General features: G+C 35.2%; 1 protein-coding gene and 1 long non-coding RNA gene across 5 annotated transcripts in view; one reads left to right on the top strand and one right to left on the bottom strand.

Moving 5' to 3' along the window:
- Positions 1-11,521, bottom strand: part of LOC132684865 (uncharacterized) — a 31,218-nt gene extending 19,697 nt beyond the window's left edge. The window contains exons 1-2 of one of the 2 annotated variants that reach the window (XR_009612834.2): positions 11,444-11,521; positions 10,670-10,946 (exon numbers count right to left, since the gene is read on the bottom strand). This is a non-coding gene — a long non-coding RNA (uncharacterized LOC132684865). The remainder of the gene's footprint in view (positions 1-10,669; positions 10,947-11,443) is intronic. The other variant, XR_009612835.2, reaches the window with a different exon arrangement.
- Positions 1-14,746, top strand: part of CCDC172 (coiled-coil domain containing 172) — a 71,973-nt gene that overhangs the window by 34,920 nt on the left and 22,307 nt on the right. For all 3 annotated transcript variants that reach the window (XR_009612832.3, XR_009612833.3, XM_060641396.3), the window contains exons 6-7: positions 7,374-7,475; positions 7,834-7,936. Coding sequence is in view for 1 of the 3 variants with exons in the window: in XM_060641396.3 (XP_060497379.1) it covers positions 7,374-7,475; positions 7,834-7,936 (205 nt within the window). In the remaining 2 variants the exon portion in view is untranslated. The remainder of the gene's footprint in view (positions 1-7,373; positions 7,476-7,833; positions 7,937-14,746) is intronic.

The raw sequence follows: 14,746 nt of genomic DNA, 5'->3' as shown, positions 1-14,746 counted from the left end.
GAAAAGACCTGAATAGTCAGAGTATTGTTGAAAAAGAAAACCAAAGCTGGACGCATCACAATTCCAGATGTCAAGCTGTATTACAAAGCTGTAATCATAAAGATAGTATGGTACTGGCACAAGAACAGACAAATAAATCAGTAGAACAGAAGATAGAACCCAGGAATAGACCCATAAAAAGACCCAACTAATCTTTGACAAAGCAGGAAAGATAGCCAATGGAAAAAAGATGGTCTCTTCAGCAAATTATGCTGGGAAAACTGGACAGTGACATGCAGAATAATGAAACTAGACAACTGTTTTACACCATACACAAAAATAAATTAAAAATGGATAAAAGACCTAACTGTAAGACAGGAAATCATCAAAATCATGCAGGAGAAAACAGGCAGCAACCTCTCTGACCTTGGCACAGTAACTTCTTACTAGTCATGTCTCAAGAAGCAAAACTGAGCTATTGGGACCTCCTCAAGATTAAAAGCTTATGCACAGTGAAGAAAACAATCAACAAAACTAACATGCACCTGACAGAATGAGAGGAGATATTTGCAAATGACATATTGGGTAAAGGTTAGTATCCAAAATCTATAAAGAACGTATCAAACTCAACACCCAAAGAACAAATAATCCAGTAAAGAAATAGACAGACGACATGAATAGACACTTTCCCAAAGAAGACATCCAGATAGCTAACAGACTCATGAAAAGGGGCTCAACATCACTCATCATCAGGGAAATACAAATCAAAATCACAATGAGATACCACCTCACACCTGTCAGAATGGCTCAAATCAGGAACTCAGGAAACAACAGACGTTGGCGAGGATGCAGAGAAAGGGGAACATTTTTGCACTGTTGGTGGGAATGCAAAGTGGTGCAGCCACTCTGGAAAACATTATGAATGTTCCTCAAAAAGTTAAAAATAGAAGTACCCTATGACACAGCAATTGCACTACGAGGTATACAATGGATACAAAAGTGCTGATTCGAAAGGGCACATGCACCCCAATATTTATAGCAGCAGTATCAACAATAGCCAAATTATGTGAAGAGCCCAAATATACATTGACTGATGAATCAATAAAGAAGACATGGTATATATGTACAATGGAATATTACTCATATATAAAAAAAATGAAATCTTGACATTTTCAACAGCATGGATGGAACTAGAACGAATTACGCTAAGTGAAATTAAGTCAGAGAAAGACAAACATCATATGATTGCACTCATATGTGGAATTTAAGAAACAAAACAGGTGAACATAGGAGAGAGAAAAGAAAAATAAGATAAAAATAGTGAGGAAGGGCGTGCCTGGGAGACTCAGTTGGTTAAGCATCTGACTCTTGATTTTGGCTCAGTTCATGATCTCAGGGTTTGTGATTCGAGCCCTGTGCTGGGCTCTGTGCTGGCAGTGCAAAGCCTGCCTAGGATTCTCTCTCTCTCCCTTTCTGTCTCTGCCTCTCCCCCCTCAGGATAAATAAATAAACTTGAAAAAAAAAAAAAAAAAAAAAGAAAGAGGGAGGCAAACCATACCAGAGTCTTAAATACACAGAACAAACTGAGGGTTGCTGGAGGGAGGTGGGTGGGTGGATGAGCTAAATGGTGATGGGCATGAAGGAGGGCACTTGTTGGGATGAGCACTGGGTATTAAATGTAAATGATGAATCACAGGTTCTACCCCTGAAACCAATACTACATGGCATGTTAGCTAACTTGAATTTCAATAAATTAATTTAAAAAATAAAAATAGAAAATAAAAATGATAAAATGAGGATAATATTACCTAAAAAATTGTCTCTAAATGAGCTTAATAGCAGAATGGAGCTTATAGAAGAGCCAGTGAACATGAAGATAGATTGATAGAAATTGTCCCATCTGGAAAAGCAAAGAAAAATTAAAATGAAACAAAAAAAATAGAAACTTAGGGACTTGTGGGACAGTTTTAAAAGGTCTAACGTTCATGTAATTGGAGTCTCTGAAGGAGAAGAGAGAGAATTAGCAGAAAATATATTTGAAGAAATCATGGCAGAAAATTTCTTAAATTTTCTAACAGACAGTAATTTACATATTCGAGAAATTAGCAAACCCAAACTGGATAAATTCAAAGAAATCCAGGCCTAGTCACATAATAATAGTCAAACAGTTGAAAAGCCAAAGATAAAGAGAAAATCTTGAAAACAGAGAACAATAAATCTAATGACTATGTACCTGTCAGTAGAAATGATGAAGTCAAGCAGATGGTGGAATAACATCTTGAAAATATTGAAAGAAAATTTTCTCTATCCAGTGAAAATATCCTTCAAAAGTGAAGTTACAATAAAGAAATTTTCAGATAAATAAAAATTAAGGGAATCTAATGCCATCACGATTCAACAAGATATGCTAAAGGAAGTCCTCTAAGTAGAAGCAAAAATGACACTAGAGAGAAACTCAGATCATAATGAATTAAAATAATCAGAAATTGCAAATATAAAGATAAATATAAATACCTATTTTTTCTCTTGATTTTAAAAAATGCATATGATTGCTTAAAGCAAATAATATATCATCTTGTGGAATTTATAATGTATGTAGAGACGATTTGTATACATGTGTGTCACTTGCATATGTGACAGCTATAACAAAGGACTGGAAAGGGGGACTGGTAAATGGATCATTACAGTCCTATATAACTCTAAGAAAACCAGGAATAGAAGGGAACTTTCTCAACCTAATAAAGAACCTGTATGAAAAGCCTACAGCTACTATTACACTTAATGATGAAATATTGAACACCAATATTATACATAATGGTGACATATTAAATACTTTTCCACAAAGATTGAGAATAAAGTGAAGATGCCAATTCTTATCACTTCTATTCAATATGGCCCTGGATGTCCTAATAATTTTAGCCATTTCAATGAGGCAAGAAGAAGGAAAGGTATAAAGATCAGAAAGTATAAAAATAAAATTGCCTCTATTTAAGGTTACATGATTATATAGAAAATTATAAGGAATTTACGAAATAATTACCAAAATTAGTAAGTTAATATAATAAGGTTATAGACTACAAGGTATATGTTTTAAAATCACTTGAATTTTTATATACTAACAGCAAACAATTGAAAAGTGGAATAAAAATACCATTTAAACAATCAAAAAAACAAAATAGAAACAAATTTAACAAAAGACATCAGGGATTTCTACACTGTAAACCACAGAGCACTGCTGATAGAAATTAAGGAAGACCTAAATAAATACATCTATCATGTTCATGGATTAGAAAACTCAATTTTGTTAATAGAACAGTTCTCTTCAAGTTGATCATAGGTTCAAGAGAATCTCGGTAAAAATCCCATCAAATTTTATTATGCCTTGAATGCTGATTCTAATATTTATATGGAAATGCAAATTACTTAGGATAGCCAAAACAATTTTTTAAAAGAACAAAATTTAGGGATCTATACTCCCTGATTTCAAATTTTGCTAAAAAGGTATAGTAATCAAGATAATGTGTCATTGGCTTAAAAATAGGCACATATGTACCACTGGAATGAAGGAGTCCAGAAATAGCCTTCTGCATATAGGGTCAATTGATTTTCAACAAAGGTAGCATGGCAATTCCAGGGAGAGAGGACAGTCTTTTCAGTAAATGGTGCTGAGACTATTGGACATCCGTTGTGAAACAATTATTCTTAAATCTTCATGCCATATTAAATTAACTCAGAATGAGCATACACCTAAAGATGAAAGCTAAAATTATGAAACTTCTAGAAGAAAATATAATAGGAAATCTTTGCCATCTTGGGATAGGCAATGAGATGAGACACAGAAACGTGAACCATAAAAGAAAAAACAATTACATTGGATTTAAATTTGAAAAAACACTATTAAGAAAATCAAAAGACAAACCACAGGCTTGGATAAAATATTTGCAATACGTATATCTGCCATTGTACTGTTATCTAGAATATAATGAACCTGTACAAGTTAATAAGGTAACACAACTGATTATGAAAGAGGGAAGAGATTTGAACTTCACAAAAGGGCATACACTGATGACCAATGACATATGGAAAGATATTCAATATCTTTAGTCTTCAGGAAAATACAAATTTAAACCACAATGCAATATCACTGTACATTCATTTAATTAAAATTAAAAAGACCGGTCATATCAAGTGTTGGCAAGAATGTGGAGCATCTGGAATTCATATAGTAGTGATGGGAATGTGAAATAAATGGTACACACTTTGAAAAATTATTTTGCAGTTTCTTAAAACATTAAGCACACATTTACTGTATGACCCAGTCATCCTACAACTAGATACACCAACGAATTGAAACATATGTCCACACTAAGTTTTTAGTAACTTTATTCACAATAGCCAAAAACTTAACATAACTTAAATGTCCATTAGGAGGTAAATGGATAAACAAAATTGGTATATCCATGCCATAGGAATACCCAGTGATGTAAAAAATAACAAATCTGCTCATAGACATCATGGATGCATCTCAAAATGATATTGTTAGTGAAAGAAGCTAGATACGGAAGAACACACACTACGTACAATGCAAACTGTGTGTGACAACAAGCAGGCATGTGACAAGTCAACCAGTGGTTGCCTGGGTGAGAATGAATAAATTGCAAAGCGGCAGAGGAAGCTTTAGGAATTGATAGGAAGTGTATATACAATTTCTTGATTGTGGCGGTGGTTTCATGAGTGTATTGTGACAGCCAAAACTCATAGAATTGTATGCTGTAAATGGATGTACTTTATGTAAATTATTCGTCTATAAAAATGATGAAGAAAAAAGTCCTTGATACCACAAATACTGTAGGAGCCCTGTATTTTGTATCCTTTCTTCCAGAAATATGAATTTATTTTAATAGATTTGCCTCCATGGTACCTGGTACTGTTGGTCTTTATACTTTCACAAAGCCTGCCTCTAAATATTTTTTAACATTTTTACATGAGACTTTAAACTCTGTAATGGCAGGACTTTGTTTTATTTAATGCTCTGTCTCCAACACTATGAAAGAGATAATTATGAATTAATGACTGCTTCAAAAGGAGAAGTACAAAATGGTGTGATAACATATAATAAGGGAACTTAATGTGAACTAGGAGTTGAGGAAGATCTCTCCGAGCAAGTGACGTCCAGACTGAAGTCTGGGGCCGATAGAGATTAGCCAAGTGACAGATCTAAGTGTAAATGTTGAAAAGTTGTGTCTATAAGTCAAAAGTGCTGAGAGAGGTTTGGCTGGAACTGTTAACTTTGAGCGTCACCCAGGAAAAATGTATTGAAAGAAAATAATAGAACCCAGATTTTCAAAGCAAGGAAAAGGAAACGGCAAAGAACAATGTGAGAGGTAGGCAGGAAACATTACTGTGTGACAACGAATTCACCTACAGGAGGGAGTGTTTGAGGGAGTGATCAACCCACATTACTTGCTGCCAAACTGTCACCCATAAGGACTAAGAAGCAGCAAGAGGAGGTCCCTGGTGAGCTTTAGAGAAAGCAACAGATGGAGGTAGTAAGAAAGGGCAGAAACCCTGTCGGGATGAGCACTGGGTGTTGTATGGAAACCAGTTTGACAATAAATTTCATAAAAAGAAAGAAGGAGAAAGGAAGGAAGGAAGGAAGGAAGGAAGGAAGGAAGGAAGGAAGGAAGGAAAAAGAAAAAAAAGAAAGAAAGAAAGAAAGAAAAAAAGAAAGAAAGAAAAAGGAACTAACGAACCAGGTCGTAAGATGGGTTGAGCAGTGGCAGCAGAGGAAGTGGCGATCATGAGCGCACACAAGTCCTTGAAGCGAAGTTTCTCTGGAGAAGACAGAGAGTCCAGTAACCCAGAGGGGTATGAGGTCAATGGAGGGTTTTTACTGGGGAAGTGTTTTTTTGAGACAGGAGATATTTGAATATATTAAATGCTGATGGATCAAAGCCCATGGAGAAGTAGAGTTGAAAATTCAAGAGAGAAGCTCTATCATCGTATGATCTAGACTCAGGAATTGGGTAGCATTACTTCTACCTCATTCTGTTTATTCAAAACAGATCACTGAGGTCGGCCCACACTCAAGTGGAGGGGATTAGACTCAACTTCTTTTTTTTTTCAGGTTTGTTCATTTGTTCGTTTATTGATTGATAGAGGGAGACAGAGAGACAGTGCAGGAGGGACAGAGAGAGAAGGAGAGAGACAGAATCCCAAGTAGTCTCCACATCGTCAGTGCGCACTTCTCAGTTCCCAGAGAAGATAGGAAAGTGCACAGGTAGAAGGACTGGTGGTGATTTCAGAAGAAAACAAAACAAAATAAAAATCAAGAAACAACCAACATGACCATCAATAAGGGCCTCTCACTATCTGAGTATATATCTCCCTATACTTCTGTGACTATATTTGTGTGGCAAAATCTACTGAAGAAACTGCTAGATCAGAAGAAAATATTAAGGGACTCAATGCCAAATTATACTCCTTAAAGCGCTGAATTAATTAATTTTCCTACCAAGTCTATAAGTGAGTGCCTGTTTTCCTATATTATTATCCTATACCATTACCAGTCTGGGCATTATCGCTGACCTTAATCTTTGCCAGTCTGACAGGTAAAAATATTATTTTATGTGTTGGTTTAATTACATTTCCTTGATTTTTGCATGATGTTGAATTTCTTTCTCTGAATTTATTGACTGCTTATATTTCTTTTTATTGTCCTGTGAACAGTCTGCTCATATTCTTTGTTCATCTTTCTGCAGTTTTATTCTTACTGATTTATATGAGCTCTTAGTACATTAAGGAAGTTGGCTACTAATTTAGTGTCATGTGCTAGAAATTTTGTGTCCTGATTTATTGTTTACCTTTTGAAAAATTAGGTGAATCTTAAAGAATGAACTGGAATTTACTGTGGGAATAAAGAGAGGAAAGGCATTCTAGGTAGAAAAAATAGTATTCCCAATACTATGGAGGTTTGTAGCCATATAGTGAGTACTGGGAAATGCTACTTTAAATATGCTTTAGTTATGAAGGGTAGAGTTTTCTCACTATCCTATTTGGAATCTTGTTTTACTTAGTGATATTACATTCTTTGGAATTATCTCTTGGTGGTCCAACCACCAACGAATTCTTTTGTACCTGGTTGTTGCTTAATGAATCCTGGTCAGTTTACTAGAAACAGTTTCTAGATGGCCAGAGGAAGCCTTTTGGGGCCTAGAATTGACCATATGATGCTTAAATTATTATTACTACACACACACACACACACACACACACACACACACACACACACACACTCGTGTGTGTGCGCACACACAATGTTAATACCTGCTGACGTATTTAAGGCAAAGCCTAAATAGTTAAAATGTGATTTTTATTTGTCTATTTGTTTCTAGAAATGAAGACAATGGAACACGATAGTGGCCAGTTAAGTGAACTTCAAAAACAAAAGGATGAATTAATACAAGAATTATTTACTCTGCAGAGAAAACTTAAAGGTATTATCTTTATGAGCTAGTTTATTTTGCTGATTAATATAGTTATATACACATAACAGGGTCATAATATTCTTTCAGATTGTACTAATTTATTGGGATATAGTATTATTATTGGTATAAAAAAAGAATGGGTAAAATACTGAAATGATTAGTGTTAGATCTGGTATTTTTAATGTCATAAATTTTGTTAAGATCTTTTTTGTGCCTTTAGTTGCTATGTTAAAGTAGAAAAATAAAAATCATTACTACATACATTTTATATGAAGCACCAAAAATTAGAGTATTGTTCTTATGAATGAATGAAGGTAGCTCTTCTGTTTATTTTTTAAAGATTGTAAGCATTTTCTTAACTGTTTAGTTTCTGAAGATAAAAAGAATGAAGCCATTTGTACTACCAAATACCTAGAGGCAGAAAAAGTAAAAATCAATGAAAAGCCTCAAAATGATGCTGAATGCTTAAGGTAAGAATTGCCTATTATATTTTGGTATAAAATCTAGTAATTTTCCAAGTTTTCAAAGAGATTTGAGCATAAAACTGAATGTGTAATTTAAGTTCCAAATAAAGACATTAATTCCTTCTATGTATATTATGAAACATGCTAATGAGAAAACGCTTCACTAGCTAAAAAGAACTATATGTAAGTTTCACAGGGTATCAGGTTGATAATACTGAAATCAGTTTTATCTTTCTGCCTCATGGACTCAGTGCTATTCACATGCCAATAGATTAAGACAAAGTATTGGTTCCACAACCCCCCTTTTTGTTATTTGTAACTTTTTATTTTTATTTATTTTTTAATATTTTTTATGTTCATTTCTTTTTGAGAGAGAGAGAGAGAGGTGAGCAGGGGAGGGGCAGAGAGAGAGGGAGACACAGAATTTGAAGCAGGCTCCAGGCTCTGAGCTGTCAGCACAGAGCCAGATGCGGGGCTCAAACCCACAAACCAGGAGATCATGACCCGAGCCGAAGTTGGACTTAACCGGCTGAGCCACCCAGGTGCCCCTATTCATAACTTTTTAAAAAAGTATTGAAATTATTTTTTCTCTTTTTAGATCTAAGGGGGGAAAATCACAAATTCCTATTTTTCTTGAAATTTATTACTACCGGTTTGGTGCTGAAAGAACGAAATGTATTTTTTGTATGAAACGTTTAGATGCTTTTTATGCATTTGGATAATGAAAGAAAGGCTGGCGTTTGAAATAACACAGTCATACACACAAGGAGAAAAACTTCGGTTTATTAATTTTACTATTATTTATTAATAATTCAATGTTATATTTTCTTGCTTAATTTCAAAGAAGTTCATATACTTTCTAGGCTAAATATAAGGAAAGAAACCTCATTACTGAATCTATGAGAAGCAAATGAAGTCTTCTTTTACATAAATCATATAGAAATATGTCCACTAGAGCTGAACAAATGCTTCATATTAGTAGTGTATTGCTTTAGGCCATACTTTTAGTAGATTGTGAGAAAATATTTGCAATTTAATTTTATGTTAAGTTTTATAAGCATGAAATATCAATCTCTTGGGTGATATGTGTGATGCAGAATGCGTTTCTGTAATGACAATCTGCTCATTGATTTTTTTACACTTTTAAAAATGATAATGCCCACTGGTATCATTATGGTTAGTAGTGTAAGGACTTCCAATGTGAACTCCAGTTTTGTGGGTTTATCACTGAGTCATAAAAATTTGCCCTGGGTTAAAATTAAACACACAAAGTCTGTTAGAGTGTTTTTTCCTTCACAGATGGTGACAGGAAATTTGAATAGAAAGAAACATCAGTCTGTATACACTGTCCATTTTCTGCATTTTAGCAGTTATTTACCAGTTCCCACTTTAAATTGTTTGATATGTGTAGCTTATTTTGCCAACTGGTATGTTCTATAAAAGTTATTTCAAGTATAAAGAACCTAGTCAAAGTAGTGAGTGTAAAGATTTTAGGAAATAGGGCCATAAGTCTCATAATTAGTATAACAAGAGTCTTATGATGGCAAGAAATGATATGACATTTATTCAATATCATGAAGGCCAAAATTAAGTAGGTTTTATCCCTAACTTTGGAATATTCTGTTCCATTTGAACATTCTGTTCAAACGTATACTGAATTCTGTTGCCTTTTTCCTAAATTTTCAGGTTTAACTTCTGTGGGTATAGATGCTATATTTATGGCAGGATTTCTCAAACTTCACACTGTTGACATTTTGGACCAGGTTGTTCTTTGTTGTGAGAGGGCAGCCCTATGCAATTTAAGCGTTTGATAGCATCCCTGGCCTCTGCCCACTGGATACCAGTAGCACCTTCCACCCCCAGCCTTGCCAATTAAAAACGTCTCCAGATATTGCCAGATGTCCCCTGGGCAGAGAGGGGTGGGTAAAATTGTCCCCAGTTGAGAACCAGTTTTATTTTAAGGTTATTATAATTGTACTCCTACTTTTATTAAACTTGAACCAGTAAGAAAGCAATTATAAAAAAAAATTACTGTTAGCTTATTTGTATGAGCTTATTGTTTCTACTTTTAGTAATTGGAAATTTTTATACATATTTTATTCTGTCTACATTATTGGAATTCTTTTTTAATGATTTTTTAAGTTAATCTGCCATGTTCAGGTTATTTGTTGGACACTATTGTGATGTCATCCATTATTGTAGACTCGGTACTTACATTCACAGTGGTTTGATGGTCTCTGCTTTAGGTAATCTTTTCCTGTTTGTAAATACCAAGATGCTTATTTATTTAAAAGGTTCTATTTTGAAGAGTGTGGGATCATGTTAAGTCAGCTAACTTGTAGAATATCGCTGTGATTAACACTTAAATCAAAGGTTGGGCTAATCCATAAGAAGCTCCCAGAAGGTTGTACAATAATGACTGATCTAGTTGTTGTGATTTTTGTTTCTTTTGTTTTGTTTTGTTTTTTCATATAGTTCAGGGAGGATAGAAATGATAAATCTCAGGTTCTTAAGAGACAGTAACCATAGAGATTAAGATTACAAACCCCTTGGAATCTCAGCTCTGCTGTTTACTAAGTGAGTAGTCTTGGACAATTTAACTTGTCTGTACCTCAGTCTCTAGATCTATAAAATGAGGTTCATAATAGCACCTACCTCACAAGGGTATAGTAAAAATTAAGAACAGTGTTTGGAACATAGAAATGCTCTATAATTAGGTATAATTATATAATTACTTACGATTACATTTTGACTTCATATTATCCATGTGGATTTCGTGACTTTCAAGCTTCTTTCTCATTTTTCCTTCCACCTGTCCTTTAAATGCAGGGGATCCCTAAAGGTTAATCATTGATTGTCTTCTTCCTTTGTATTCTTTATGGGCTGGCTCATATGTTGTAATGGTTTTAATGATCACATATGATTTCCAAATACTTGTCCTGAATCTCTCTTTCCTAAGCTCCAGTCCTGAATACCCAACAGTTTGATATAATCATAGATCTGAAGTGATGCTGCCCTGATTAAATAAGCAAAAAAGCAAGCACAAAAGTTTTATCAGAAGTTCAAAGGTTTTGTCTATGACCATACTACTCCGAACATGCCTGTTCTAGTCTGGTCTCAGAAGCTAAGCAGTGTCGGGCCTGGTTAGTACTTGGATGTGGAGTTCAAAGGTCTTCGTAATCTGTGCCCTATACTACTATTGCATCAGAATACCATTTAAGGAATTCCAAATATGCCACAGGACTTCTTCACACCTCAGTATCTTTCTTTCTTCTCTATGAGCTAAAATCTAACTTAGTCCTTAAGGCCCAGCTCAGGTGTCATTTTTTATGGGTTTTGGTCAAACCTAAAATGTAGCAGGCAGTTTTGACATATTTACAAACCTCATCATTCTCACCCTACCCTAATCCATAACCAAGTTTTATTGATTTTGTCTGCAAAATATTTCTTGAATCCTTCCAATTTTCTCTCCCCATTGCTAACATCCTAGTTCTAGCCACTACCCTCTCTCACCTGGATCACAGTAAGTCTCTCCTCTTCTCTACTTCTTCTCTCCCACTCACCCACTCTTGCACAGGCTGATCCATTGTAAATTGAGTCATGTCATCCCCTCATTAAAATCATTCAATGACTTCATAATGAACATAATAAAACCTAAAGTCCTTAGTGTGGCCTTGTCACAATGTAGCCTCTGACCATCTCCTTGATGTTATTTTCAGCCATGGTCCCCTCTTCACTATGCTGCCTCAAGCAATCCAAGCTTTTTTTTCCATTTGAGAACCTCTGTCTCTACCTTTCCTTCTCCCCAAATTGTCTGCCAGCCCTTTTGCCTGCATGTCTCCTGCCTAGGTGGAACATACCCTGTCCTTTAGATCTCGATTGAAATGTTTGCTCAGAGAAGCCCTCCCTCTGTTATTTTTTTAAAATAACAACCTGTATTTTTCCTTTAGAGCACAAATTCTATTTTGTAACTACATATTTATGTGATTTATCTTGTTAGTATCTCTCTCTGCCATGTGCTCAACAAGAGGAGGGATCTTGTCTACTCAGTTTACCATTGCATACTCAGAATCCAAGACATCGGTGCAGAGCTTGGCATATAGTAGGCATTAAATAAATAAATGAATAAATGACTCTAATAAATTATGAAAACTCTCCTCTACTTTTCCTTTCTCTGTGTTCATAGAGAATATGTTTGTAATTCTGTTATATCATTAATCATATTCTATGATAGTTATGTGTATCAACCTATCCCACTTGACTGAGGATTCCCTCTACTTCCTGTTCATTTTTCGACCAGTCTCACATCTAGCACAATCAAGGGCACATGGTGTTCAACAAATGTTCCAGCGATTGATATAATTTTATTTTCACTACAAAGAAGATAAAGTCCTTCACCTATTTTGAATGTTATTTACAAAAGCATGGTATATTCCCACCACTGGGATAGCCCCATGGAATTCTTTTCTTCACTCCTGACTTTTACGGGTTTAACCCCTCCAGCCTTTCCCCAACACCCTCCTTTCTTTTTCGAAGGTGAGGACGAGCAACTCAGTCTGACTGGTGAGTTTGGCAAGGTAAGCTGGAGCTAGCCCCTTTCTTTGGCCTGTCTCTTTGGAAGGTGGCCTACCTCACATAGTGTATGTTCCACTCTGCTCTTCTGTCCCATAAGCTTCACGGTGATAGGACTACATAAGAGAAAGCTTATGGCATCCAGTTGTGCCTTTAATGGTGTGTGTATTACCTTAGTCTAATTCTGGGGCTCAATATTAGTCAGTCCTTTGCTTGCAGATATAAGCCACATTCTCCAGTATCTGCCATATTCGTAGTAAATGCAGTATCTTCTGCTTTGCTTATTTCTCAATAGGGCAGAATTCAGCGAGGAAAGAAGAATGTTATATATTGGGCCCTTTCAAACTCCCAACAGAAAATATTTTTTTTATTATTACCCAGCACCAGGGTCAACAAAATACAGCTCTTGATCATGACTTTTTATTTGCTCCAAATAGTGACATGCCAGACAACTTGAAGCATTTCAGGCATTTTTCTTACCCACAAAACATCTTTCTAGAAGGTTTTACATTTTTTTATAACCAATATTTGTGCCTGTTTAATACAACAGGAAGTTTATTTCAGAAACAGAGCTGCAGAGTCAACAGCATGGGGCTGTCCTTCTGAACATTTGAAGATAGTGAGGCTTTGTGAAGAGATATTTGCAATGGAAACTGAACAAAAGTTAATATACACCTCCTACTGAGAGACTCTAAATGCATTTATATGAAGTAGTAAATCAGTGCTGTTGCCTTTTCAGTGAAAAAGCCATCGAGTTAAGGTGAATGTAGAGGTCACATTGATGGTCCTTCGATTTATAAGAAGGCATAAATACAGGATGGTATTCAGACACTCCCAGCCTCTCTAAAAGATACACAGATAAATGTGTATATTTACACACATTTATATTTTTTATTTTACCAAATGTGTAGAGGTGTTTTTAAATTTTGAGAGTAGGTTATGTTGACTGAATCCAAAATTCAAACACTACAAAACTGTAAAACATCAAAGTCTCCTCTCTTATCACCTTACTTCAGAACCCCCCCCCCCCCCCACGTAACCATTGTTGAAAGTTTGACATGCATCCTTTCAGGGTTTATGTATCTCTGTGTGTGTGTCTGTGTGCACACACACGTCGTGTGTGTGTGTGTGTGTGTTTAGCACTTACTGGGCTGCAATTTGCTTTATTACTTAGCAAAATATTATGGACGTTTCCCATGTTGGTTTGTACTGATCAGTGTCATTCTTTTTTACTGCTAATGCATGGAGATGCCATATTTATGTAGCCTTTCTCCCTCTGATGGATGTACAAGAGTTTTTAAAGTTTCATAGTTGAAAACATTTTTATACATGTATCCCTAAATACTTATGGGGGTGTTTCTATAGCATTATTTAGGATAAGCATTATTGGGGCACCTGGATGGCTTAGTTGATGAAGCAACTGGCTCTTGATTTCAGCTCAGGTCATGATCTCACAGTTTATGAGTTCAAGCCCCCCTCATTGGGCTCTATGCTGACAAGCACAGATCCTGCTTCGGATCTGTTCCTGTCTCTCTCTCTCTCTCTGCTGCTCCCTGCTCATTCTCTCTCTCTCTCAAAAATAAACATTAAAAAAAAACAGAATAAGCATTATTTAGTAGAGTAACAGGAATTGTTATTCAGGTGACAGTGAGAAAATAATGCACATGTATTTTGCAGTACTCTGTGTTATCAATAAAAATGAACTCTATGTGGGTAAGTATAACAAGATCTCAACAGTAAAGTTTCTGGAAAATACTAGTCAAATAATTATATATCTATAGCCAATCCATACCATCTCTCTCTCTCTCTCTCTCTCTCTCTCTCTCTCTCTCTTTCTCTCTCTCTCTCTCTTTAGCATTTATAAAAAAAAATGAAAATCTCCATTTAATTCCAGGATTATTCTTAGCTATGTTGAATATTTCTGTTGACTCTGCATCTTTTCTAGTAAAACTTCATCATTTATTCACTAACAGAAGTGTCTCTACAGCATTGATTATGTAGCCTTCAAGCTAATAGAAATCTCCTGTTTTGTGAACTCTTGGCACATTCTATGGTTATTAAAGCTTCTAAGTAAATACAAGGGAAACTTTGATGACAGAGTCAATTGATTATTTTAAACATTATATTCTGATATAAATGTGACTATTCGTAAATGTTCCTAAACTTTGAAATAATTTTGCCTATTTATTGTACAAGCCATGTATAATGTTACAATAATCATTTTCAAAAATCATTGGTGTCTTT

Source organism: Panthera onca, chromosome D2 (assembly GCF_046562875.1).
Source record: "Panthera onca isolate mPanOnc1 chromosome D2, mPanOnc1 haplotype 2, whole genome shotgun sequence".
In the NCBI taxonomy this organism is placed as follows: domain Eukaryota; kingdom Metazoa; phylum Chordata; class Mammalia; order Carnivora; family Felidae; genus Panthera; species Panthera onca.
Note: the sequence above shows the minus strand (reverse complement) of the source record. Positions and strands in the feature narration are given on the sequence as shown.